This window comes from Falco peregrinus, chromosome 5 (genome assembly GCF_023634155.1).
Source record: "Falco peregrinus isolate bFalPer1 chromosome 5, bFalPer1.pri, whole genome shotgun sequence".
NCBI classification, from domain to species: domain Eukaryota; kingdom Metazoa; phylum Chordata; class Aves; order Falconiformes; family Falconidae; genus Falco; species Falco peregrinus.
Window position 1 is genome coordinate 16,213,343 of NC_073725.1, and position 27,324 is coordinate 16,240,666.

The 27,324-nt window shown below is 43.7% G+C and overlaps 1 protein-coding gene and 1 long non-coding RNA gene across 2 annotated transcripts; one reads left to right on the forward strand and one right to left on the reverse strand.

The window, feature by feature from the left end:
* BFSP2 (beaded filament structural protein 2) lies at positions 1-19,849 on the forward strand. Its single transcript, XM_055805473.1, is given in 8 exon segments — positions 1-181; positions 183-608; positions 8,384-8,554; positions 8,919-9,001; positions 10,884-11,040; positions 13,377-13,538; positions 18,745-18,876; positions 19,356-19,849. Coding segments are annotated over 8 exon segments (1,416 nt in total). The 5' UTR covers positions 1-148; the 3' UTR covers positions 19,608-19,849.
* Positions 19,850-21,627: 1,778 nt separating this feature from the next.
* Positions 21,628-27,143, reverse strand: LOC114013513 (uncharacterized). Its single transcript, XR_003556537.2, has 2 exons — positions 26,161-27,143; positions 21,628-24,738 (listed from the first exon to the last, which is right to left on the reverse strand). It is a non-coding gene; the product is annotated as an uncharacterized LOC114013513 (long non-coding RNA).
* Positions 27,144-27,324: the final 181 nt, after the last annotated feature.

The window sequence follows — 27,324 nt, forward strand, 5'->3', positions numbered from 1 at the left end:
CAGCACAAAGCCCCCCTTCCAGAAAGCCGTCACACAAAGCCGAAACCCCACGCAAGCCCCAACCTGCTGGGCTCGGCACATCCCTCCCGCCAGTGCGGGGCAAGGCGGCCGGGCTAAGCGGCGGTGCTCGGCGGGCTGGAGCGGCAGCATGCCCTTGCCGAGGCGCCGGTCGTCCTTCTTGGGGGGGGCAGCAGCCCTCTTCCTCCGCGGCCGAGAGCTCGGGGCCACCTGGCCGCCGAGTGAGTGTCGGGGGTGGAGGGAGCCTGTTGAGACCCCCCGGCGTCTACGTGGGAACCGTCCCCACCGGCGGCGTGAGCAGCTTGGGCACCCGAGTGTCCCGCAGAGCCCTGGGCATCAGCAGCGTCTTCCTCCAGGGTCTGCGCAGCTCCTCTGCTGCTGTGCCCTTGGCCCCGGGGTTGGAGAAGGGCAGGGGTCTCTCCTATGAGAGCCTGAACGGCTGCTTGGTGGAGTACATCGAGAAGGTGCGAGCTCTCGAGCAGGTCAACCAAGAGCTAGAGGAGCACATCAGAGTCTACCTGGACAAGAAAGCGGCCAGCGTGGGCAGCTGGGGAGCACTGCGGGAGAACTGGGAGGCCATTTACCATCAGGTGAGCACCGGAGTGCTGTTGGCAGCAGGGGGGACAGGGGGAGCTTCAGGAGTAGTTAGCAACCTTGAGTGGTGAGGGTTGATGCTGCTGATGAATGCCGCCTGATTTCAAGGCACGGTGCCCTAGACGGAGGGTTTTAAATCTGTCTTCATGATAATTAGCATTATCATTTCACAGTGTGTTGTGGAAAATGCCTATTAAGCAGGAGAATTGCCTTGGGCGTCCTGCACATGGGGGTGATTGAAATGCACCCCAAGGCGTGATATCTGGGCTGATTAAAATGGGTGGGGGTTTTTCATACTATTTTTTTTCTTAGCTGTGGTTATTATACTGAGCATCAAAATTATTAAAAGACAACTGCTAGGACCGAATTAGTTTTTTTCCCTCAACATGATATCATTATAAGCACATTGGTTGGTTGGGTTTCTTTCATTAGCAATTCAGATTTTTACTTGATTCCCTTGTTCGCTTAATCACATTTTCAAAAGGTCTATTTATTTAAAAATAATAATTACATGGCTAAAAATGAGTGACTCCTTTCTTTCCCTTTGTCACCACCCTGCTATCCCTTACTCCCACCTTCTCCATACGGCACAGGCTGCGGGTTCTTTGGGAGAGTGTTTATTGTGGGGGTGCAAAATGGTGTTTGCATTGACCTCGGGGACAAGCAGCAGCTCTTTTGCTGACCAGTAAGACCAATAAGACTTTACAGGCTGATGTCCTGCTTGCAGCATACATGGGGCTTTGTCCCCTGAGGTCTCAGGGCACCTCTCAAGTCCTGGCTTCTCGACTCCCAGCCAGCGGGAGCGGACAGGACCCTGAAGAGCTGGAACCCAGCATCTTGCACATCTCTTCCCAGCAGCACTGGTGCAGGCACAGAACATGCCGTCGGTGGGTCCCCAGAAAGCCTGAAAGACAACTTTTAAATTCCCTGGGACAATTGTGTGTTTTACGTTGGGCTGGCCAGAGTTTTACTCCAGCATAGAAGAAGGTGTATTTTTATGGTGTGCTGAATTTTTAGGGCAGACCTTCACCCAGAATACTACAAATGTCATCTGAACCCTGAATGCGGCGGTGTAAGCTTGTTGAACAAAGGTCGTGCCAGCAGAAACACCCAGTTAAGCACCGACTTTTACAGCTGTTATCTTTTTGTATTGGTGAATGACTAATTGTTGCTGCTAATATAAGTTATATTTCTATAAAGCTTCTTGAAGTGGCTAGTTGCTGAAGCCAATGGGTGCTCTGAATATGGGGTGCTTACGAAAAGCCACACCCTTGAACCTATCATCTCACTGAGGTACATGGGGACTATGATGGGAGATGGGGGTTAATGCTTTACAGCCGCCATCCCGTGTTTTCTAGGTGTGTCCCATTCTGCCGTTGTAGACCTCACCTGTAAAAACTACCAGGGCTTACAGTTAAGATCAAAAAAAGTAGAACTGTGGGTACCTTAGGAAGGACTGTTTGGTATTTCTTTATAGGAAACCCCAACTTTGTAGTGCAGATGAATCTACTCATATAATAATTTTTCACCCAAATGGCTTTCCTTTTAACCTTTCTTTATATTGTCATCCTGCCACCTTGCTTCTACCCTCCTCTCTTTATGAGTAAGAGCAGCTCATAATGAAATCTGGCTTGAATATTGGGCTCTTCCTATATAAAATCAGAAAAATAGAGCTATGTAGTAGTAGCATTTGCAAGTAACACAGAAAATAAGAGAAAAAGATTAGCACCATCCATATCTACTTCACCATTAAAACACATTAGAGAACACATAAAGTTTTCTGAATTACTTCAATTAAATCAATAAAAGAGGCATCACTTAATGGGTTTTGACTTTCTCAGATATAATCTGAGCTGCTATGTACAGTTCTGACTAATAGGTTTCTTCACTTTTTTTATAATAAACATCTAACCAAAATGAAAGTAGGACCTCATCCAGCCCCACTCATTCACCCTGGAGCTAACTGCTAAAAGTATGCCAGCATCGACACTGAAACTGTCACACTTATTAAAGCTGCATCAAAATCAGTTGCTGCAGAAACGGCTGCAATCACAGGAAGTCAGACCCTCCTGCCACGGCACGTCCCAGTAGGAAAAGTAAAAGGTGTCCAGGAGCGGGTGAACAGAAATGAGAGATACCTGGAAGATACATTTCTAGATGTATTTTTTGTAAATAGATTTTGTGTAGATGTCCACATCCACCTTAATGTGACATATACTTCTTTCAGCCTACTGCAAAATCTGAGGATTCATTTTCATTCCCTGCCAGCCCTGTGAATTCAGCCGGGAGGGGTGCCTGGCAGCCATAAAACCCCTTGGTGCCATTCGCATGAAGCAGCTGTGAAAGTTTTAGGGCAGAAAGCCACTTAAGCAGCCACCTGGTTTAACCCAAATGTCCACAATAGGAACAGTTTTTGAACAAGAAGCAGGGAAGAAAAATACACAAGTGGGGGTGGGGTCTAGACAGGAGCCCCTTCCTCCTGCGCTGCTAGTGAGAAGACAAGGATATGGCCACACAGGGCTCTCCTGGTCCCAAAATCAGAAATGTGATGGGCTCATCTCCACAGTGGGGTAGGAGAGACCCCAGCGGACCCGAGGTTCCATTTCCCTCCTGCCCTTCCTAGGATGTGCTCCAGCATCCCAAATTTCAAGTAGTTGTCCTCCCAGCAATAACAACCGGGTGCCAGCATTTCTCCCAGAGACAGAGCTTGGGGAAAAATGTGGCAATGAGTGACTCGGAGGGTATGAGTGGAGGCTCCCTCAGGGGAAAAACCACTCGTGTTTCATTGCAATTGTCAGAGCTATTACTGCAGCAGGGGATCACTGACAGGAGCTGAATGATGGGAAGCTGCTATCCAGCTCACAGCATTAATTATCAGCCCGGGCAGCTGGTTTTTAGCAGAGCAGGTGGACACACACTAATTGGGACAGGCACAAAATGGGAGGATTTTTTGCAGGAAATGAGAAATCCTTGCGGAGAGGAATTCATGTGACAGAAATACAAATTCATCGCATTTTACCCTGGGCATACTCCTTTTCTGCAGGCTTTATCCTGGTCTTCTTGTGGGAAAATCTCTCTCTAATCAAATGTGTCACTTCTGCAGAATAGGAGGTTGTTTGTAATGGCAGTTCCTTCCCACAGAGCAGGGTAGCACCTGAGAAGAGCAGATGCTTGAAACAGTCTCAGTGAGTGTATGGAGAGGAGCGGGTAGCTCAGCCTCCGTGACCATTCAATTACGGCTGAGTGGGAGACACAGAGATTTATTTTGTCTATGAGATGGCACGTAGCGTGGTTCAGATCACAGGAGTAAACACAAAAGCAGAAGGAATCAACATCCTGGACCAATGTTATCACTGCTGTGATTCCTGTGCATGGTCGGCAGCATCTGAAAAATCACCGTTTTTCCATAGAGATACTTTTATTTGCACCTGGACTTACTGTCAGCATTTACTCAGTGTTAGTACTAAGCCTGGAGGCCCACAGCCTGAGGAATCGCCGCATTTGGACTCGCACCCAGTAATTTATTTGCTGTGGGGCCAGGAGCAGCTGAGTATTATCTGTAACACACTCTAACGCCAACACCATGTGTAGTGTCTGTAAATGGGCAAAACAGCATTCTGCTACTCATCTAAGGGCACAATGAACTCCCACAAAATGGTGCAGAGCTTGGTCAACTGCCGTACAGAGGATGGCAATAAAGTAGGTTTAATTATGTCCTCAGCCACCTCCAACAGCACAACCTTGGACTACCTTCACCTACAGCTGTGAGGTGGGGCGCGGAGGTTTCCTCCTTGTGCTTAGGCAACATTACAGGTTTTACAGATTGTTTCTTTAGGAGTTACCTCCTGCTTTGAGAACCAGGCATTCTTTGATGCAGGCCTGTTTACTCGAAAATAATGTATAAATGAAGTTTTTTCCTGGATGCAGCAGGGATCGGCAAAGGACCCATCAATCTTGCCAGCCTGTCTCTAGGTATCACCTTTCCCGAGGCAATGCAACAAATGCCACTCTTGCTACCTTTGAGTTTTCCTCCTTCAGGCTCTGAGAAGGGGTTCAGCACAGAAAGCATGACCAAAAGCGTTATGATTTTACTGCTTGGCACCTGAGCAGCAAGCATGGGGTTGCATGCTTTTAGCTTGATTTAGTCGTGAATTAAAACATGTTGGAGGCAATGGGCTGATACCAACCACTTCCTTCTGTGTGTGGAAAGGAAGCCTAGACCGCCATCTTCTGATCTTTCTCCACAGAGGCATCATTTGCTTTAACTGAAGTGAACTTAAAAGCCAGATAATTTTCCATTACATAAATATTTAAACCACACCTGAGGCCACAAATTTAGCAGCATTCAGAAAAGATTTAGGCATTTGTAAGAACAGCAAAACTATACAAAGCTATCGATAAAACATAGCTAAGAATCTGGAAGACATATTAAATCTTGCAATGCCAAGCTTGGTCAGATCTCTCTTAAAAATCAAACACTGCCAGTCAGCAGGGATAAGGTCTCCCCATAAGTGTCTGTATCACATCACACCTTATCAAGGCTGGAGCCTGCAAACTCCCTGGAAGCAGCTAGTTTTCCTTATTACCAGTCATAACCCAGTAAATGGGCCAGTATGTTGATGCAGATTTTGATTTTTTTTCCTAAAAATGAAAATTGCATTTTCATGTCCATAAAACCGCAATGAAATTAAAGAAAATTGTTGCTGCTTTTTAGTGACGATGTTTTATACCACAAATATTCAGTGTTAATTCAAGAGCTGAAAAAAATCATGTTCAAAAGGTGTATGTGTATCACAGATCCAAGTGTCGAAAGACAGTATGTGACTTAAAGGAGCTATTATTAGTAATAACATTTGCATTTTTAAAACACTTCTCATTTTGTCCATTTAAATGCCACATGAGCATCAGTGACTTAAGCCTCCCAGAAGCCCTGCAAGGCAGGACAGTGTTGCCTTCTGCTTTACAAGCAGAGGCGGCAATGTCTAAGTGCTTGCAGCATTGCAAACCCTCTCATTTCCAATGGACACAAAGAAGGGTGTTTCCAAAACTCCTGCCTCATGCATTTTGGTATGTGTGTCAGCAATGTAGCTACGAATCCATGTCACTAATGCTGCATGTTTGCACCCAGCTGTTGATTATTAGGAGAATTAAATCAAACAAAAGAGCCACTAGATGGAAGTCTTACATTTCTTCTTCTGAAGCCTAGGAAAGGGCTTTCACAGATCACGTGGTAATTTTTCAGGAAACCTGGTTTCTACACAGAAACTACCGTGTCATTGTTTATCCTAAGTTTACTGTTGGATTTGAAGCATACGCAGCTGATTTCCAGGAGGGCTGAAAGTGCTGGCTCCCACTGCAACATTCATCCCTGAAGCCTTCCAAACATTAGACTTCTTTATAACATTTTTACTTATATGGCACAGTTCGGGTTTGTGTGCAGTTCTGGAAAGCTCTGGACTTTTTCACTGAACCGTTGTCATTAGCTGCTGGTCTATGAAGAGGGGAGTTGGATTTTGATGAAGTCCTCAGGAATGTGTGCTACCAGGGTTCTGGTAAAGACATCCACTGTGGGGTAGGTGAGAAGTCACCTCAAATGACTCCATAAAACTGTAAGATTGCTACTGAAAAGCACTTGCAGTTTGTCTCCGTATAAGGCAGAAATCCAGCAGCAGCAAATCACCAGCTATTCCCTTCTGCTTTCATTGCAGCCATTTTACACTGCATTCAGCCTCTAAACTTAGCCATTAACATACCTCTGTGTGGCACTGTGCAGCTCACAGGATTTAATGCTACTTTTCCTCATGGGATGTTCCCAGTTCTCTCAAAGACATTCATTTTCATCAGACTTTAGGTCAAATACTGTAACCGTGTGGGCTCACTACCGGAGGCAATAAGTTTGATTTGACAGGACAGGGCAAATCACAGGGCAGCATTTCTGCTTCCTGATTTGAGTCAGGGAAAAAAATAAAAGCTTCTATGAAGATCCACACATGTATGAGTTGGCAGGAAGACAAAATAACTTCTGTAGGAAAAAAGGAAAGAAAAGAAAAGAAAAAAGGAAGAAGGAAAAAACACCAAAAAATTCAGAGCTTCTACTACATCCATGCTGCTGGCATGTAAAAACTAAATGTCTTTTCTCCATCTTTCTGGAGAAACTCAGGTTTCCTGGTGCAAGGGGACCTGAGGCTAGCAGAGCAGCACATCCGCAAAGTCCTGGGTCTGGCCAGCCACTCTGAAATGCTGCAGAAGGGACGACCCAGGAGTTGAGGAGTTAGGCCAGTGCTGGCAAAGTGGGGTTGCAAAAAAGCAGGGAGAAGGAAATAAGGGGGTGAACAATAAAGAAGAGCCAGTTCTACGTGCGAGAGAGCATATAAAGTCTTCTGTATTTGTGTGCCGCACAGCAGAGCTGGCTGGTGTGCTGTGAGATACCATCTCTTTCCCACATCTGGGGCTTTCATAACATCTCTGCCTCCTGCGCGTTCACTGCGCTCTCTTAATTTTCTCTATGCCAAAACTGGGACTTTTTTGCCCAGTGACAGTATTCATGGGACCTCTCTCCTCTGCCTAGATGCTATTTCCATGAAACATGTTAGAGCTGCATGTCCCTGAGGTGGCCTACCCCTCGATCATTTGGTTGGAATTGGCTAAGAAATCACAGAGTTATTAAAGAAAAATTGGCCGCCCATGCAATGGCATGAGCTCTGTTTCCCTTGGAAGCTAAGCTCCAAGCTGGAGCTGGCAGGAACAGAGTTCCAGTCCCAGGCTTCCAGCCACAGCTGCCTTTCCTTTTTGTTCCTTACAGCAGGTGAGAAGTAAGCAAACCACTTTGTTTAACTCTCGTGCCTCCTCTGATTTAAAAGATATAGAGTGCTTTTAACTTCATGATCCATTATGGACATCTCAATGTGGGGAATAGGTTATTCCTCCAGACCTCTCCTCATCAGATGCCTTCAGATATTTCATATTTGTTTGTCCAACCATTTGTAAAACATCTGGAGCAGTAAGCTCTAGCAGTAAGCAGTAAGGGTGAATGTTAGTTACCATGTAGAAATGCTTCAGCCTTGCATGTCCACCTCCACCCTGTCACCAAGCAGCAGGCCAAAAAGCAGGTGGGGCCATACTAAGGCAATGTTCCCACTTGGCGGTACTTGAGGTAACTTATCTGGACGCAGCCTTGATGTCTCCATATTGCATGGCCCGTTTCACCTCAGGGGAGCAGAATGCTTCAGGGGAATTTGCAAGCTCATTTAATTGCAGACTTAATTATCTAAAGAAACATTCCTGCTTCAAGAACTCTCCTGGCCCACATAAAAAAAGCTTCTCTTATTCATGTGGTGGTTTAGTTTCAACTACAAATCTCCATGTGTATCTCCTGAAAAAGACCCAAGAGATGTTCAGTGGAGCTCCTCCCGAGTGACAGCATGGACCATGGGATGGCTGGAGGCCCCAGACAGGTATTTGCAGATGTGATCGCTCTAAGCCTGCTACCAAACTCCGCATGTCTTTGGTCACCTCCATAGCTCAGTGCACATGTGACTTCAGGGCAGGCAGTGGTCTTTTTTTACCTTTTTATCATTTTATATAACCTTGAATCACAACAAGCTGCTATGTCACAAGCCTTTCAGTTTGCTTACCCCTCAAAGTGCATCCTAGGCACTAAAGATAGACCCCAGAGCCAAAGCAATGATACCATGGTCTGTCTTATTTGCACAATCTTTCCAAAGCACTTCACATTCAGTGTAATAATCTTTGAAGACTGCCTGCTCCTCAGGTCACATATCTTTCGCAAGAGCTTACAGGATTCCATCAGAGAAGAAAAGTGACGCTCTGGGAGCTGAGGACGGCTCACAGGTGGCATGAGCAACAAGTATCCCTTGGCTCACTGAAGATGACAACCCTGAAGAGGACTGCTGATATGGGAAGTAGAATAGGAACTGCATAAGTGCTACTTAAACTGTATTTAGAAAATGTAAGTGGGACTAAAATGATGAACGTACCTTGCGCGCAGTAATGAATTTTGCCCCTTGTGACCAGCTGACGATCAGAATAAATGTGTTTCCACAAGAAGATGAATGCTTAGGAGCAATGAACAGTTCGATAACAAATTACAGCCTATTTGCAGAGAATTTGTGAATTTATATGTACAAAATTCATTTGTTATATGGAATGAGTCACTTAAACAGCCCTAGGCTAAAGGACTATTTTCAGAATCAAACCTATACATCTGTTTAAGATACACGTACAGTGCACATAGCTAATGTGCTGAAGCTCTTCATTGCTTGAGCTCTGTTTTCTCTTTCTTCTAGGTGGGTGAAGCAGTCCTTGAAAATGCTCGTCTTATGCTGCACACCGAGAACATTCAAGCCTGTGCTGAAGACTTTAAAGACAGGTAGTCTTGTGGTGGCACCTAGTTGGCCACTTTCTTTGAAACTTTGCTTTGGCAAATGCTTACTCTATAGGGGAGTAACACTCAGTGAGTAGAACGGGCTTGTTCTTTTAAGTTGAATATTCAACCATTTGACTTGGGAGGGGTTTGTAACAGCAAAATAATTACGATGCTAGCATTATTTTGGAAGATTTTGAAGATTTATAGTAACAAAAATGTGCACTAGCAAAACTACTTAAGCTATTCTTTGATATACAACCATTGATTTACTGAGAGGTCAGTATTCATTCAAATTTGGGTTGACATTTTTATAAAGACAAACTTCCATGTACTTTTTAGTTTTAATTTTTGGTACCACATGAGTGGTTTTGGAAGTAACAATCATTCTGCTGCAGCAGCTGAAAAGCAAAAATTGCACCACTACAAACATCAGTGTGGAAACGTTAGTTAAGAAAACAGAAACAGGCTGCACTGATTTTCCTTGTCTTTACTGAAAGAAATGAACAGTAGAAGAAGATCTTACATACTGACAAACTACTTTTTTAATGTCTTTCTGTTTGCAGAGCCTAATATTCATGTACATGAGTGCATGAAGCTCTTTACTCAGGAGATGTGGTCCTTCTAGATTTACTCATAATGAACTCATTCATTTACAAATAGCTTTTTGCAAGATCTGACACATAAACTGTATTTCAAACTAATTGATTTTTATCTCCTATGATTTTTATCATCCCTTACACTTCTCTCTCTCTCTCTGGTATTATTTTATTTAATCACATCAAAAAGTGTGTTAATCATGTTCTTAGGTTTGCCTTTTATTTCAGAAAGGTACAAGTCTGAGATACTCTTTTTATGTCTTTATGTACATGGTTACACTTACATTTTAAGTAGTTTTAAAAAATATTTCTTAAAAATGTCATCTGACTCGGACAAGCAGTCTACATAACAAAACCAATGTCAGATCAATCCACTGCATAGTAAAAGCTCCTAATTCTCACTGGGATCACCTGCCACTTTCCCAAGCACTTGAACTTCCAGCAAAGTAGGTGGCTCTCAAGGGGCGGCAGAGTGCAGGACTTGTTTATGAAGCTGGGTCCCATCTAACCTGAAAACCCTCCTGTCTAGCCTCCCTGGCCACCAGGTCTGACACAAAAGCCTCTCACCGAAGCAGATTCACCATGCAACCCAGCCACATTTTCAATGGAAAGCCTAAAATGAAAAGGTACAAAACAAGAGCGATTGCAGCAAGCAGCAGTATAAAATAGCAACTGCCTGCCACAATTTCCCTTACCATTGCAGGCACAATTTAGAAATGAGCCGTTTGATTTAACAGCAATTCTAGTTGACAAACAAACCACTCAGATTTCCTCTTTATTTTAATAGCACTGGCATTAGGTCTTAAGCACAGGCTGGTACCCTGAAACATCAGCTTGTCCATTAGTAAAACCTTGATGCACACATATTTTCTTTGACCATAGCTCTGAAAAATTCTTATGTAGATGAATGAGCAGTTATTCTCATTTTAAAGCCAAGCAGAGAAAAAGCCACCCATAGTCATACTGTGTCTAAATACCAGATCTAGCAAGAGACCGCATGCCGCTCCGTGCTTATTCAGGAATCCTATCAGGCTGATAACCACCCTAGTGCAGACTGCTAACTTGGCCTCTTTTATTACACTCTGAGTTAATGACAGGGTACTTCAGGCAGTCAAATTCAAGTATAGCAAGACAAGGTGAGAGCAAAGTATATCTTCTGTGTTTCTGTGTCTCTGTCTGGGACACATGAGCTAATTAGCATAAACGGTGTCATTTTAAAAAAAAAGCAGGTTTTTCTTGCTGAGCTGTGCTGTATTAAGGTTTGGGGTTTTCTTTTTTTTTCTCTGCAGGTATGAAAATGAACAGCCATTCAGAAAGGCAGTGGAAGATGAAATTAATTCCCTATATAAAGTGATTGATGATGCTAATTTAACTAAAATGGATCTGGAGAGTCAGATAGAGAGCATGAAAGAAGAATTAACTTTGCTGTCAAAGAATCATGAAGAAGTAAGTCCAGACTCAGCACACTGCAAAGCCAACGTGTGCCTGTTTCACCCAGTTGGTGTCATGTATCTAGTGCAAAGAAGCACTAAAAAGGTCTGCCTGCCATCTGGATGGGGGGATTCTCCTGAAACCCCCTCCTACTTACCTCTTCTCTGTTAAAGAGCTAACCTCTGAAGCATGATCAATTTGCTTACATTTAAGTTTTAACCCGTTCTCATCTGATAAATATGACATGGAAGAGATGTCATCACTTCCTTTCCTGCTAGACACCACATGATGGTCACAAGGCTGCACAGTCCTGTATGTAGACATCTCAACAGTGAGACCTGATTCTCAGCTAGAGATGTAAAGAGAAAATGCATGTGCAGGGAACAAGCTCTGGTCCTGCTGCACTAACACTGAGCATTAACCAGGTTCTTCTGAAAATATCCTGCTTGGCTTAGCAAGCTGCTCAGTTCCCAAAACCATGTCTCTCCTGCGCAACACACCACTGAAGCAAGTCACAGGGACAGGCCGCTGGAAGGGAAGCCCATTATTACCCAATTTTGCAATACTTTCCCACTTACTCATTACATTCACCTGATGGAGGCTCGAATACAGAGCTGCTACTAATCCCACATAAGGGAGAGCAAGCAATTGCGGGGATGCCTCAAAAGTAAGAGAGAGCTTGAATTGAGATGCCTCACAGAAGCAAGGTACTATCCTACCTTACATTTCTTACAGGTTATTTTTCCAGCATTTTCATATTTCAGCAACATTGCAGGCATACGGTGACGTGGTTTGCCAAGATGAGGTTGCTTCATCCCCTCCCTACTTTCATGAGGCTAATCCCAAGGCTGGCATCTTGCAGAAAATAACCAGTGGCTTCAACACCACTGCATGGCATGAGAAAGACGGAAGTTATTTTTGATAAGAAGGAAAACAGAAAATTCCTAGGAATATACAGGAACCCCCTTAAACCTCTGTGTATTGCAATGACTGCTGTGAAACCAGAAAAGCTGGCGCTGATGCTGTTCTCTGCCCATATGCATGGTGTAACAAGAACACCACCTCTCCAACAGCTCCTCCTGCTCTGCATTTAGCCAGCGAGGAGCCCCTGCAAGGTAGAAGGATGCTCCTTTCTTTACCCGTTGGGAGTATCTGAGCATTTGCAGAACCACCTCAGAACAGACTTGATTTTCCCACGGCAGCATCACCAAGGGAAGCTGCTCAAGAGAAGTCATAGAATAAAGGCTGGAAGCAACTATTGCAGTTACTTCAGCTGAGCTCTGGCTCGAGACAGAAAGTCCTAAGGATTTTTCTGAACTAATTCAAACCTTTCTTTCCTCAAGTGCCCCCACTAGGTAATACATGTCAGGTCCTTTTGAGGCTCTTATGAACTTGGAGTGGGCACATTTTGAGGCTTTCATCCTTGCAGGTTCGTAATTCATACAATTCCATCAGTTTTTTTCCAGTATTGCCACTGTCAGGGGCCATTGTTTACACAGTTCCCAGAGGCTTTTACACTACATTTTTGCTTATGCTAACAGCACATATGAACAGATTGATGTAAAAAGATCATAGTGCCAGACAGTTCAGATACATGTGCAAATCTCATTTATTCTTGTGTTCCTGAACACAATGTACAACTGATGTGCTACCTTTAAGCATGCAATTCTAATTCTAAACACACTATTTCTCTACTGCTTACATGTTTTTGGAGCACGTATATATAAAGAACAGAATGCTGTCACGGACAAGGACAGTACTCTTCACCTAACATGTACATGCACAGAAGCATAGAAGCACACGTGGCTCGCACAAGCTGCAAGGCTGTAGACCTCCTGCTGTTTTGCACAACTTGTATCTCCCAGTAAATGCATGTCTTTGTTATCGAGTGGTGCAGCAGAGAGGGAAGAGCAGGGTCTGATTTGCTGTAAGCTGTTAGTTCCTTGACCCAGAGTCCACATTGCAGCTTTATGGGCAATATAGTTGTGATGGGTTCAGGTCCTGGGTGCACAGTACGCATGTGTCAAGCTCTGACTGATGCAGAAACTTCCCACTGTGAGTGGGGGCTGCTCCAGGCAGTGCCTTGGTGTAGGGCTTCAGTGTCCTTCCACCAAGAGGGAAACAACTTCTAGCACCCCAGATCTGCAGTAAGACTCCCTATGCAGAAGCAAGGCAAATCCACATCTGCAAGAGAAACCCTCCAGTGCACGAAGTCATTAATGTAGACACCTTTTGGGACCAAATTTAATTACTCTCTCTGTGGCACTGAAAGAGCTCTTCCTCGAGCCTCTGAAGCTACCACATTCAGTTGTCCGGTTCACCTTCTTTTATGTCTGTTATTTTTGTTCAAGGATGTGAAGGTATTATACAAGCAGCTTGCTGGATCTCAGCTGGAAGAACTTGATGTTCCCCTGGGAAGTGGCCTGGATGACATACTGGAAAAAATCAGAATCCACTGGGAGAGAGACATTGAAAAGAATCGTGCTGAGACAGGTGCCCTGCTCCGTACCAAGGTAAGCACTCTGTAGCCCACTCTAACCTTAGTGGATTTGAAGCAAACACAACACCTAATACTCTGTAGTAACTTGGAGGGTTGGATGTTTGGTTTTTTTCTTGAAACAAAAAAGATGGTAAAAATCTAAAGGATTTTGGTCCAAGCTCATGGGAAAATACACTCATAAATATCAGTGGCTTTCTTGGCATACACAGAGTTAAATGTGTACACACAGGTGGAAATGGCCCTACCAATATTTGTGTGAACCTTCTAAGGGCTCTGAAATGTTGGCTAAGAGAAAAAAATCAGTTGATACCTTCTGCGTAGGATAAGCCACAGTTATTACCCTTCTTCCTAGCATCATTCCTCCACTGAACAATTTACAAGGGTCTATAAAGCAAAAGGGCAAAACAGATTGCTCTACACTAATTATACAGCTACAGACTCCTTGTGGGTTTCTTCTTGATATTGTTTCCTTTGGCAGCAGTGGGAAAACTGGCTATTAACTTAGAAATGAAAAGTGATGATAATAGCTATTGCCTTTAAAAGGCCTCTCCTCTCCTGACACTGAGTCTGAAACAGCCTTTTAATGCATCTTTTTCTCTGTCATGAAGGATCACACATTTTCCAAATTGGCTGACTGAAGTAAGTATTTTTGCAGAGCTGAAGCATTAAGATCAGCAGATGATCCTGTATGTTAGCAGCCATCTCATTCTGAGTTGGCTATTACAGCAGAGCATGGCACAGCAAATCATAACTACAGCTGTGCTATAAGAAATATTTTGCAAAAACATAGCCTCCCCTGTTCGATGGTACAGAACTGCCATGACAGGATTCAGGGTTAGTGAAAGCAAACAGCAAGAAAAAAAGTAAGAAATACGTTTTCAGAGATAAATGCAAGCTCTGAGTACATGTCTGTTTTCAAAACAAGAAAAATCCTGTGACAACAGTGATAACAAAGGAGCCAGCCAGCCAACCAGAGGAGTTTAACCCAGAGGTCCCATCAAGTTTGTGAGCATGCCAGACTGTTACTCAACAAATTTTTCATAAGGTTGGTCTGCAGGGGCCTGATTTTCAGCTCGTACAGCCCAAAGGAAATCGGTGACACAGTAATAACTACACGAGCCCAGACAGTGCCTCCATACAAAGCATACGCAGCCCTGAAAAGCCTAAGCATCCTCAGTAGCCTCCTAAGCTTCTCCCAGAATCTCTCTTCCTGGCCCACCACCAGGTTTCAGCAAAATGAGCATTACTTTGAACAGCACCAAATTTTTCAGTGTTCCCACTTTTCTGTCCTGCTTTCTCCTTTTCTGTTCCACTTTCTCCTCCTCCTGTGCAAACACACCCTCACAACTTCTTTCTTATTTCTTTCATACCTTCAATATCTGGTCTTTCAGATGCTCAGAGATATCATTTGGGGAGAAAACTGCCAGCTCATATTAGACTGATGACTGGATCCCATTAACGTGTCTTTTATACCTAGCCCATCTCTACTTGGCCCTCTTGGTCTAAGCTCCTACTAGTTTAAGTTGATACTGTTTTGGGGTTTTTTTGATGGGAGGAAGAATTAGAGCATCACAGATTTCTGGAAAGATCAGTTCTGGTTCTGAACAGGGTCTGGTATGACATTCCAGATTTTTTTTTCCCCGAGGCATACCTCTCATTAAACCCAGATGATGCAGTTTTGCATCTCACATCTCATACAGTTTTGTATTTCATACAGATCTATTCAGATTATTCCTATTAAGACAGATAATGAGAGTTCAGCTTTTTTCAACTAATCTTGTGGACTTATGCCATCTTATGTGGCTAAGCTGCACCATTCCACACTGTGAAAAATTTGTCCTTACTCTTTTGCAACATCAGAGAGCGAGCCATTCCCTCCTCAACTTTGCTATTCATTACTAGTTTCTTTAATCTCTCTGTGTGAGGTTTTCCTTGGTCCCTAATATTTTAATTTCCTTTACCTGCACCCACTCTTTAGTGTAGCTGTGACAATGTGAGACCAAGGTATTTCAAATGACGTCCTAGCACTGACTTAGACGTCAGTGCAGTATTGTTATTTTCTAATTCACTTGCCTCGTTTGCTTTGTCTCCTGACTAGACCTGCAGTCTTGGCTAGATTTTTCACAGGTATTCGGACACCAAAACACACCAATTTCCATTCATACCTAACAGGGCTTCACATGGGACTTTTTTAGATGAGTATAACCTCGAAACTCGAGTCCATTGGTTTGACCTCTGCACTTTCTTGTCCATAATGCTCAAAACCTTTCCCTGAACTGACAGCAGTGATTTAAACCCTTGTAAGACACACAAGCTATTTAGTATTTTCCCCTGAAAAATGCTTTACTTAATGATGTGGTGCTGTTCATTCATGTAGGTTGATTCCGCACATCCACCCCTGCTCACTGCTGATCTGTATCGCTTTCTGCCATCCATAAATCCTTCTAGTTCATGTTTCATCCCCAAGGCTGTAAACCTTGAGGCATCGAGCTGTTAAGCTTCTGTCATAATGGAACTAGACATTAATCCTCCTCTTCATGTCCCGTCTCTTGACCAGCTGTTGATCCATGGCAATGCTCTTCCCTGAGCACACAATTACACACTTTCCTCTGTCATCCCCTATGCGAGACCTCATAAAAAGTTTTGAAAAATCTTGTGGATTATATCAGTTGTTTTTCCTTTCTTTACTACTTTGCCAACATGTTCTCAGAACTCTAAAGATCTTATAAAAGTCACTTTCCTTCTGCAGATATCATGCTGATCAGACCCTGGTGTTGGTGTTCTGTCCATATCATACTTTAATTATCTTGATTCCACGAAAAACAGACTAATGAGAGATTCTGCACTCTTGCACAATGGCTGGCTCAGAACTGTACAGAGGTGCTTGAAATCCACACATTCCTAGGAAGCTCAAGCACCAAAATGATAAAGATTTAGGAGAACGATTTCATCCTTTCCCTCCAGTTGTTTGTGGGCATCACAATTCGGTATAGCATCTGCCTTGTGAAGCATCTCAGGAATAGGAAGAGCAGAGCCCCCAGAAAACACGAATTGTCTAGTGGCACATGTCTGCACTTCTCTACAGAAGGAATCCCAAAGCTGAGGCCAAATGTCACACCCAGCAGCACCCTCCACACGGACTCTTAGGGCGACTCAGCTGGTAATTCTGTAAGGAGGATGGGAAAACCTTGTGTGTACCAAAAGTGTTGGAGCTCATTCAGTGTGTGCTTATTTGCTGTATCATCCTCAGTATTTAGTGCCTGTTGTGGCTACCTCCATCTACTCTACCTGCCTGTTCTATCATTCACATCACTAACATCAGCTCAGGCTAGCTCCTGGAGGAGTTTCAGCATCACCTGTGGTGATGGTGAGTTGGATTTATAGGTAGCATTTGGGCCACCAGCAGGGTAAATGTGAATGAGAGATGCCAGGCTTCAGGTAATGGGTGTAGGCTATAAATATAGATGCAAAGGCCCCCTCTCTGCCCTATGTATCACTTTAAAAAGAGACATTTATAGTCTTCATACCATAATAACGTGCAGACTACACTCTCAACACAATTTAGGAGATGCAAATCACTCCAGAATGGCAGGTCCATGATCACTAGGCTGGGTTCAGCAGAATCAGTGAGGTGGGATTACGTCTCTCTGAAGCATAAGCCCCTACAAAGTATTTCTAGAAAATACAGGCTCTGTGCAATTTGCTGGAAAGGACAGTTTTGGTGCCTGGATTGAAACTCAGCCATCTGCAACACAGGTTCATAAACCTAAGTTCTGCTTGAGACTGAAATGGTACTAAAATGACCTTCTGCACCTGAGATTATTTCATTCACAACAGCCAAGGTGTGGGGTTCATATTATGGTACCCTAAAAAATTACAGAAATTATTTCCTGTGCATGGTCCCAGATTTTTTTTTTAAATTTGATCTTACGTTTAAAATAAAAGAAAGCATAATCAGAAAAGCAGGACAGGGTCAAGATGAATTTTCACAGTAGAATGGAAGTATTTTGCATAGTTTAACTTTAGTGTCAACTAGAAGAAATGTAGGTTTTGACTGAAGAATTGTATTTGCTAGAGCCCAGAGCTCTGGATTGAAAACCATGATCTCAGCCCTCATTAAAAAGTATAGACATTTTCACTCAGGTACCTGATCTCAGCCCTCATTAAAAAGTATAGACATTTTCACTCAGGTACCTTTTCCTTCACCTATTTCCAAGGAGACTGAACTAAACACATAAAAACCTGCAAGCAACAAGAGCATGAAATGGCATAAGAATACCTTAATTCAATTAACAGAAATTATTTTTCTGACTCTGTGATATGACTTGCTCTTACTCACCAAATCCTGTGTGAAAAATCAAGCTGTGAATACTTCTGAAATCCAGTAGACTAAGTGAAAGCACTTACGTCTTTAAAAACCACTTTAAAAACACTCAAAAAAAATTTGTAGTATAGCTACAAAATGAAGAAATCCAGCAACGTTTTCTTTTTATAGGTCATTTTAAATGTACTAGTATCAATGGTGAATAGCTTTTGTTGACGTAGATAAAATATATATGCTTATATGTATAAGCCTTTTTACAGTAAATGCATAGGAAATGTGGTAATTTTGACACTAAGAAGTATTCAGAATTATTCAACTGAGGGATTTAATATACAAGAATCAAACTTAAAGTCAAAATTGCCACAAACCGTGAAAATATTAACTGTCAGTTTGGTATGTAAGGAAACTAAACCATAATTTGAATAGGCTGTATCTTTCAAAGCTGGTGAAGGGTCTGGAGCACAGGTCTTATGAGGGGCTGCGGCAGGAACTGGGGTTGTTTAGCTTGGAGAGGAGGGGACTCGGGGGGACCCTATGGCTCTCTACAATTGCCTGAAAGGAGCTGTAGGCAGGTGGGTGTTTGGTCTCTTCTGCCAGATAACAAGCAACAGGACAAGAGGAAACGGCCTCAAGTTGCACCAGGGGAGGTTTAGATCGGGTATTAGGAAAAATTTCTTCACTGAAGGGGTTGTCAAGCACTGGAACAGGCTGCCCAGGGAAGTGGTGGAATCACCATCCCTGGAGGTATTTAAAAGACCTGCAGATGTGGTGCTTAGGGACATGGTTTAGTGGTGGACTTGGCAGTGCTAAGTTAAGGGTTGGACTCAATGATCTTAAAGGTCTTTTCCAGCCTAAATGATTCCATGATTCTGTGACAGTCACAATTTTTTACTAGCAACAGGCTGAAACAATGGCTGCCGTGCGAACACAGGAGGAAGAGCTGGTGGAGGGTCTTAGAACTGAGTTCCATGAAACTGCCTGCAAAATACAGAGCTTGCAAGCAGAAACCGAATCTTTGAGAACTTTGGTAAGCAATGTTGGGGTTTCAGTGGGTATATTCTGTGCAAAGTCAACATGCCTTCTGAGGAAAACATTCCTGTCTTGGCACGCAGGCTTAAGAAATTCCATTTTCCAGCAGATACTGCTTCCAGAGATGCCAGACATTTCTGGCCTCTTCTTGATTGACATGGTGCACCAAGTGTAACATATTTGACAACCAGGCCCCAGATTTCAATCTTCAGTGTCTTCATACTCAATAATAATTTCACAGAGATTGCTGGGTGGGTAGTACTTGACAACGTGAAGAGTATCTGCACCTTGTAACCACGGTGGCTCAACCTTTGTAATGATAATACACGTTTTTCAAAGTATCTAAAGAAAGGAATTATCAAAATATTACATCTCCACTTTAAGCATATTCAATAGAGATTTTGTTCAAACCTGAATAAAAATCACTATGAAGTATAGGAAAACTGACTTCTAACGTCTGCTGTCCTGCCCTTATAGAAAAGGGGCCTGGAGAACTCTTTATATGATGCCAAGCACTGGCATGACATCGAACTGCAGAACCTAGGCTCTGTCATTTCCAAGCTGGAGGCTGAGATGGGAGAGATCAAAGTAGAAACCGAGCAGCAGCAGCGGGATCGTGAAAACCTGCTGACCAGCAAACAACAGCTGGAGAAAGACATTGCTGCGTATCACTGCCTTCTGGATGGAGAACAAAGCAGGTACTTGTCCTTAAAAGCAAGTGTGCCATGAGGATGGAGAACATGTGCCCCCCCGAGAAGGGGTTGTGAGGTTGCTGGAAGCAGGAAGACTAGGGTGATTCTTGTATTTCATAAGGTTAAGTGGTGATGGTGACGTTTGGAGCAGTTGCCAAAGGGGAATAACACCCCGAATCCAGTCGTGCAGAGATTCCTGACGTATTGGAGATGACTGGTTTCCAGCCCTGCCGCGGAAAGACTCTTAGGAATATGCCAGTAGGTCTACATGTCGCTTCCCTGAAGATTTGAGATGTGAGATTATAAAGCTAGTACAGAATCTGGGGGCTACATTGGTGGCTGCAAAGCAGCTGTGTTGTTTCTTGCCTCGGGTACATTATGCCTTCCCTCAACCTCCTACTATACAGTCCAAATATTAAAGCTGTGATCCTGGGGAACCTCCCTTTCTAAGCATATAAGTTCCCCCTGCCCTGAAGCCCGAGGACAGAATCTGGCCAACTGACCGTACCTTTTGTGAAAAACCATAGTTCAGACTCTTAATGTTTGTCCTCTGGGAATAACCTTAAATGCCTTTACAGTGGTTGGGTTGCTTGGTTGGGCTTTTTAAAGATCCTTAATCACCACTAGTCATGGAACCTCTGAGAATCTGATCCACAGATTTTGACTTGCTCTTCTGCTCCAGTCAGGGAGAAATTATTTTATAAACAGATCCTGCTGAAGTTGATGAGATTTCACCAGCTGAACTGAGGATAGTATTTGGTTCAGCAATTTTCCTATTTGTAGTAGTGATTAATTTTATTTGTTTTTTACTTTCAGCTGATTATGAAACTCCCAGCCCACAGAAGACCATTGCCATTAAAGCAAAAGGAGATGTCACTGCCAATTATGTTCGTGGAAGCTAAAACCCCATCAGAGCAGCCTGCTTTATTCAGTTTGATTCAACACTCAAAGTAGGTTGTAGCTTGAACAACTTTATTAGACCCTCCTCATGTAATTGCTTTGCTTACAGATTTCAATTTACTCATGTTGTTAAAATTATAATAAAAATAAAGAATATCAGGGGTTTAGTTTGACTTTTTTTTTTCCCTTCCAGTATTTTTCATGATAGCTGAAGGGGGTTGGATTAAAGACATAGGCCCTCCACTCTACAGCCAGTAAACTCTTCCTTTTTGCAGTACAAATATACCAAGACTGAACTACCCTTCCACTTTGCACACAGCATCCAGGTGGAAATGGCAAGCACTCTGTTGTGTCACAAGACCATCAGCTCACTAGTGTGAAATCTAAATCAAATAATGCTGAAGCAGTTCAAGTGTGCTGTTAACTCAACACAATTAATTCTGCAATACGTAAGTCAGCATAAGCATTCATGTGAGCATCTCAGCAGCATTTAATAAACGTGTTTTAACTCTAAACTAAACTTCTGGAAAAGCTGAAGGTGCAGGAGAGCAACAGTAGTTGTCTGCAGTCCAGGTCACATCCTTTTACTGTATACTGCATATCCTAGCCAGAGTGTCAGTTTGTGCAAATATGATACTTTCTGATCTATTGATATATTTTGATACTTGGTTTTTTATATGCCTGGATCTTTCTTGATATCAACATCCCTTAAGGCAGGTTGGCCAAACTTCTTTTCAACAGACACCCACATAGCATCAACGTGCAGGTGACCCTAAGTAGATTCTCTTATTTTGATGGTATGATGAAAAAGATTTGTCATCTTTCACTTCTGACTTCTGTATTTTAAATATTGATATCCTCATTGTATTGCATTCACAGTGTGGTCATATAAAGTGCCAAGATGGATCCTGCATTTTCAGAGGAACATAATGAACCTTGGCCCCCATCACACAAAATCTCAGGTGGATGGCTGGCTTTCCTTCCTGAGTCCCTGCCCAGGAATGAAGCTATCCCTACATGCGTGTGTTGGATTAGGACTTTACAGTATCGACAGTTACACAGGGTGACAACATAGTTCATTAAGCAGACTCAAAGACTACTGAGAAATGGCATATATTAGAGAACGTAATGGCATACAGCATGTATGAGAGAGAGTCTGTAGATATTTTGATCTTTAATTGAAATATTAGCTAACAAAGGTACTTAAGTTTTTAATGACTGATAAAATCAAATGCACTCCAAATCCACCATACATGATCCACCAGAGAGTAACAAGAATCAGCACACATGTATTGCCATGCCCTTCCTTGCACATTCCCACACACGTGGAAAATCCTTCCTGATACAGTTATTGACAAACAATTCCTCATTTAATCTCTGCAAAAAGGCCGTTTGGCAGGTACCACCTTCAAGATTTTGACAAAAAAGTACTGGATTAAGAGATTACCCAACAACAACCAAAAAAGAAAGGCAGATGATGGCAGATTCCTTTTTTTTTTTTTTCCTCACAGAATGCTGGCTCCTCAGAGCAGCAATACTACCTTCTTACATATCAACGCAGAACTTGCCAAGCTGAGACTCCATCAAGGATAGTGATGATGAGAGAAAATATATACAAACAGTGGTACAAGGGATGAGATGGCAGAGACCCTTGGGTTGTTAAGTGGATGCTGTCTAGGAGTGGTCACTTTTTGACATTAGTGAAACATATCCTCCCCCTCATTCTTGACACTTAAGCGAGAGCAGTTTCACTGTGGTTTGAGAAAGAAAACAGAATTTACAAATTATTTGTATGTTTCTTCATAGAAACCCCCTGATAGGTTTTCAGGTTTTCTTTCTGTCTCATGTGCACTGTAATCAGATAGCTTCTATAAATAATCAAATTAATCCTATAGCATAAAAATATACAACCTGGTATCAGATTTCTTTGCTATTTTTTGGTGATGCCTCAGGTATGAAGACACTGCTGGCTAGCCCACTGTAATACTGTTCTTTATAAATGTCACTGACAGAGATAAACCTGGTGAAATTATGAATCTACAATCATACTGTGATATGAAAGGAAGGATTTTTTGAAGTTTCTAATATGCCATTCCTTGTTAGGTTCAAATGATGCAGCAAGTTTCACAAAAATACAAGCAGATTATTCATTGGAATGGAAAATGCAAAATCAAGGTATTCCAGCATGGGGAAGTGGCTGGAAAAGGTGGAAGCATCTAAGCGTAAATAGTGAATTTCCAGAAGGTTTTCCCTTGACCCCTAGCAAAGACCAAAACCCACTGAAAATACTATTTTTGTGAATAGTTCATCAGAAGTCAAATGTAGCACATCTGGCCCTCCTAAAACAAAGTGCTCTCATATTAAGCACTAAAGCTCTTGTGAAGAAATCTCTACTTTTCCACAGATTACTGATAGCTTGCACAGCTCCTCCGGCATGCTTTGCCAGCCTGAATGCCATCTAAGCATTGACAGTCTTCACCACATGAGATGGGAAATTGAGAACAAGAGACTAAAGGCTTTCACAACTATTTGTCAGTGCTAAGGTTCATAAACTCATTTATCTTTATCCTCTAGTCTAGCAGTTGTTAAATTAAATATGGGTGAACATGTTTCCCAGTGGTTTTCCTAAGAAAACCAAAACCAGAAAACAGATTTTATTATCTTCTACTGCAGTATCTATCACACCTATACACCCACAAAGAGATTTGTGACATTTGCTGTTACGAAGACTCAGGATGCAGGGAGTACAGATAACACAATCTAACAGCCAGCTGCTGCATAAAAGGACATTTCCGTTCCCCCTCACTTGCTATGCGTTCCCATCACACTGTCTTGTGTTGGCACCAACACCTGTCTGATGTCTCAAGAGAGGAGACAGTTCAGGAAGCAAAACTAGCAGAAAATTAGCCCTGTGAAACGCAGGGAAACTACCCTGCTACTTAGCTCCCTGAATCAGGCCACTGCAGGTCCAAACACATACCAGTAGCAGCACAGGGATGGGAGGCAGAGAGAGACTAATCAGGGGTGTAAAACACGGCCGCCCCCTTGGCGATAGCTAGTCACTAGGTCGGATTAGCTGTACCATCAAACCATATGCATGCTTTACCTTCCTCCTCAGCCAGGCATGGCTTTTGCTGCACCTCAGCTTGAACACACCCTGCTGCATCCTCAGAGGAAGCAGAGGGTGCCAGCCCAATGCTAGCCCACGCTTCATTTCAGATTTCCACTCAAGTAGCAGCATACCATACCAGCTAGGAACTGGTACTCCAGAGCCTACCATCCTACTGTTTACATTTTAGCATAAGCGTTATTACATTGATTCCACAGTTAAAAGATTATTTTTTAAATTATTTCAAGCTGGCATTGTGTAAAATGTAATACTTCGACAGAACACTGCTGCCACCACTGCCTGCTTTCAGATGGCAATTACGGGTGGAAAAATGGGCGTGTTAAGTCTTCTGCCTTCTGGCTGTAAAGGTCTGAAATTACAGCAACTCTTAGTGCCCCAAAGCTGATAGGAAGGTTAAGCTCCTAAGGAGAACTAGGGCCCATGCTGTGGCAAGGACTCCCCCAGAATCCTCTGCAAGCTGCTCTGCACCTAGGGGCACCTTCTCAATTTCCTTAAGCAGGCATATGCCTAAGAGTTACCAAATTAATAGTTCTACTGCTTGTGCTCTGCAAACGTCCAAGCAGTTTGCAGTGCTATCACCTTCCTGTCACAGAATGGAGGAAAGCAGGTACAAAGGAGTAAGGGTAAGACAAAGCACTGGGTGACTGGAAATAGAAGTCTGCTCCAAACCCTTGCATCACCCACAACTCACTTCAGCTTTCCTTTCTCCACACGAATAGTGACTGCTGCATCACTTCCCCTATATGCAGTAGTGCTTAATTCCCCAATCTTTATAAAATGCACCAAGATGCACAGGGAACAGCATCATGGCAAGACTCATCATAGCTACAGGACAGACACAAGAGGTGGACAGGCATGGTGCAGAGCACACTGCTAATGTGGGCGAGGTTTTCAGAGTCCTCCGGGTGAACCCATACCTGAGCAGAGGCATTCAGCACGCTGTGTCTTGCCAAAAGTTAGTCACACGGGTCAGTGATAGACAGCACAGTAGAAATCTGTCCGCTGAGCTCATGCTTCCGTCATGGCAACGTGGCTTTCTGGATATACTCCTTACATTACAAACAAACATTACTTCTGCCAGTCCATGCCTCCAAGCCATTCTTCAGCCAAACGTCCTCTGCATAAGTATTGAGGATCGCTGAATTTGAGAGAGGAAAAGAAAAAAGTAAATACAGGAATACTGAGCTTTTTTTCCCTGCATCTAACATTTTACACAGCAACAATCTTAACCATAAAAGTTAATGCAATGCATTTGCAGAGAACTACAAATGCTGTGCATCAGCATGTTTTCACAATTTTACATAAAAATAAAACTAAAAGCGGGAGGCAAATCCAAGCATAACTGCATAACTAATGCTTCCTTTAAAGTGCCAACTGAGACATGTCTTCAAATTTGGATCTAAGCCTTCGGAGGCCTAAAATGTTGCTGCTACTTTCCATGGTTTCTACCGAGTCTGTTCCAGATTTAACAGCTGAAATGTTTCTTGGTACTCTGCTCCTGACAGGTATTAAGTTTCTAATCCAGAGTTGGTCATTCCAGCCTTACAGCACTGTGTTTGCAAGGGACAAGTGACGCAGGTGCTAAAAGCAGCAAAAAGGTATCGGGTTCACATTCTGCAGCCTGATACTCGGGGCTATCCATAATAATGCAATGAAAGTATTTTACCAGCTGCTGAAATTTAAAAAGTTTAGCTTCAAATCAGGCACAGCACTGTACTTAGCTGCCATTATTAACTTATCTACCACAAAAGCTGAGGCATACAAATTGTCTGCTTAGTGGCATATTATTATCAATGCTGAGCCTGCAAGTCACAGCATGGTGCAGCATGGAGGTATGTCAGCTTTCTGGGCAGTAATGGAGTACCAATGCAAGGGAAAGCAGCACTATGACAAAAGGAACATCACTCTTCCACACTGAACTGTCCTGTGTCACATCTTCCATGCGACCTTCTATCAACCAAAGGGGACAGCAGTAGGAGAGGGGCGCCCAGGTGCACCAAGGAGGCACAGAAAATGAGACTTTGCTACTGAATTTTCTCTCTACTTTGGTAGTTACTCCTATCACAAAAGGGAAGGTGTCATTGATCACATGGCATTCTTGGTGTTACCAGATGAACTGTTACGCTTGCAAATTTTAGTTCTCAGGGATCTCTGTGCGGGATCAGATCCTGTAAGCGCACAGAATGTCAACGGTAGTAGAGAAATACAGGGAGAACACAGCATGGCAGAACATAAAAAGAGGATTCCAAGAAATCTCTCAAATGCAGGACACTCAACTACAGTGATTCAGTCACTGCTATAAAATGCTTTGCACAGACAAAGAGTATTTAATCTGTGATTAATGTGACAATGGTATCTAACCTTTTTTTTCAAACAAGGTGAGAATTATGGATGAAAACACTAAGTAACGTATTTTTATGGACACAAGTTAAAGAGCCTGTCAAACAGTTCACAAAAACTTTTCATTTAAATGTTAACATATACAAACGTATGTAATTTCAAGAGAAAGTATCACAAAACAAAATGATACTAAATATATCAAGAACACAAATATGCTTACTTTTATAATAGAAACCAATGATTATTTGATGGGTAATTCTTGTTTGGGCTCACACCTCAGCATTAGGAACATCTGTCTCCTTTTGATGGCTGACCAACGAAATAATCACAAATGATGTCTCATGCAGTTACGTATGACTCATATGACAGTCTGAGGCTGTTTATTCAAAATATCCTGCCTCAAAACTTTTGACAATGCATTTTTTAGCCACGGTGAACTTTTTAAAAACACCTATGTTCTTTTCCAGAGCTAAAGGTCACTACGGTACCTGAAGGTACCCACTGCGAAGCTTGTTTTCCAGCAGGTATTCCCTAGGCTTCCCTACGAGGCAGGAAAGCAGCTGGAACGCTCACACCCACATCGGAGATCCTAGACAGAGTGGTTGTTCAAGTTTTACTCACTCAACCACACCACTTCCAAGATGAGAGTTAAATTACTTCCTTGCAACCTTTACAACGACAGTGCAAATGCACGGCGCTTTCCAGGGTGCGGTGAGGCAGAGTCTTAAGTCATCTCGGTCCACGCTAAAGGAACGCGAGGGCTGGGAGCCGGGCACAAACCGAGCCGCCGCTCGGCAGGCCGAAGCCCCCTGAGCCGGTAGGCCCGGCCGAGGCCGCTCCAGCAGCCCTCTCAGCCTCCCGCGGAGCGGCTCTCGCAGCGCTCTGTGGCGACAGCACCCCCGCCCCGGGCTCCCGTCCCTGTCCCTGCTTCGCCCCGCGGCGACCGCTGACAGGAAGGGCCTGCCCCCGACGCGGGAAGCAGCCATCAGCCTCCCGAGCAGCCACGGTCGGTGAGCCCCGCCCTACCGGCCCCACGCACGGCTCCCCTCAGGGGCGGGCGGGAACGCAGGCGCCCCCCGCACGCGGGGCAACCGCCCTAGGGCGCACGCGCCGCGCCGCTCACCCGCACCTTGCGGCCCCCCCCTCCCCGCCCGCCTCGGCCAATCCCCGGCCGCGCCGCCGCCGCCCCGTCCGTCCACGCATTCTCACGTCGCGACGTCAGCGGCTTGCCCCTGGAGACTTGTGACTGGCCGGCGGGCACTTCCTTCCCGGCCGCTCATTGGCCGGAACGCTGCGGCGCAGGCGCGGGAGGGGGCACGGCCGGAAGGCCCCGCCCCCTCTTCCCTCAGCCCAGCCCCGCGGCGGGCCGCCTCCCCCTCCTCTT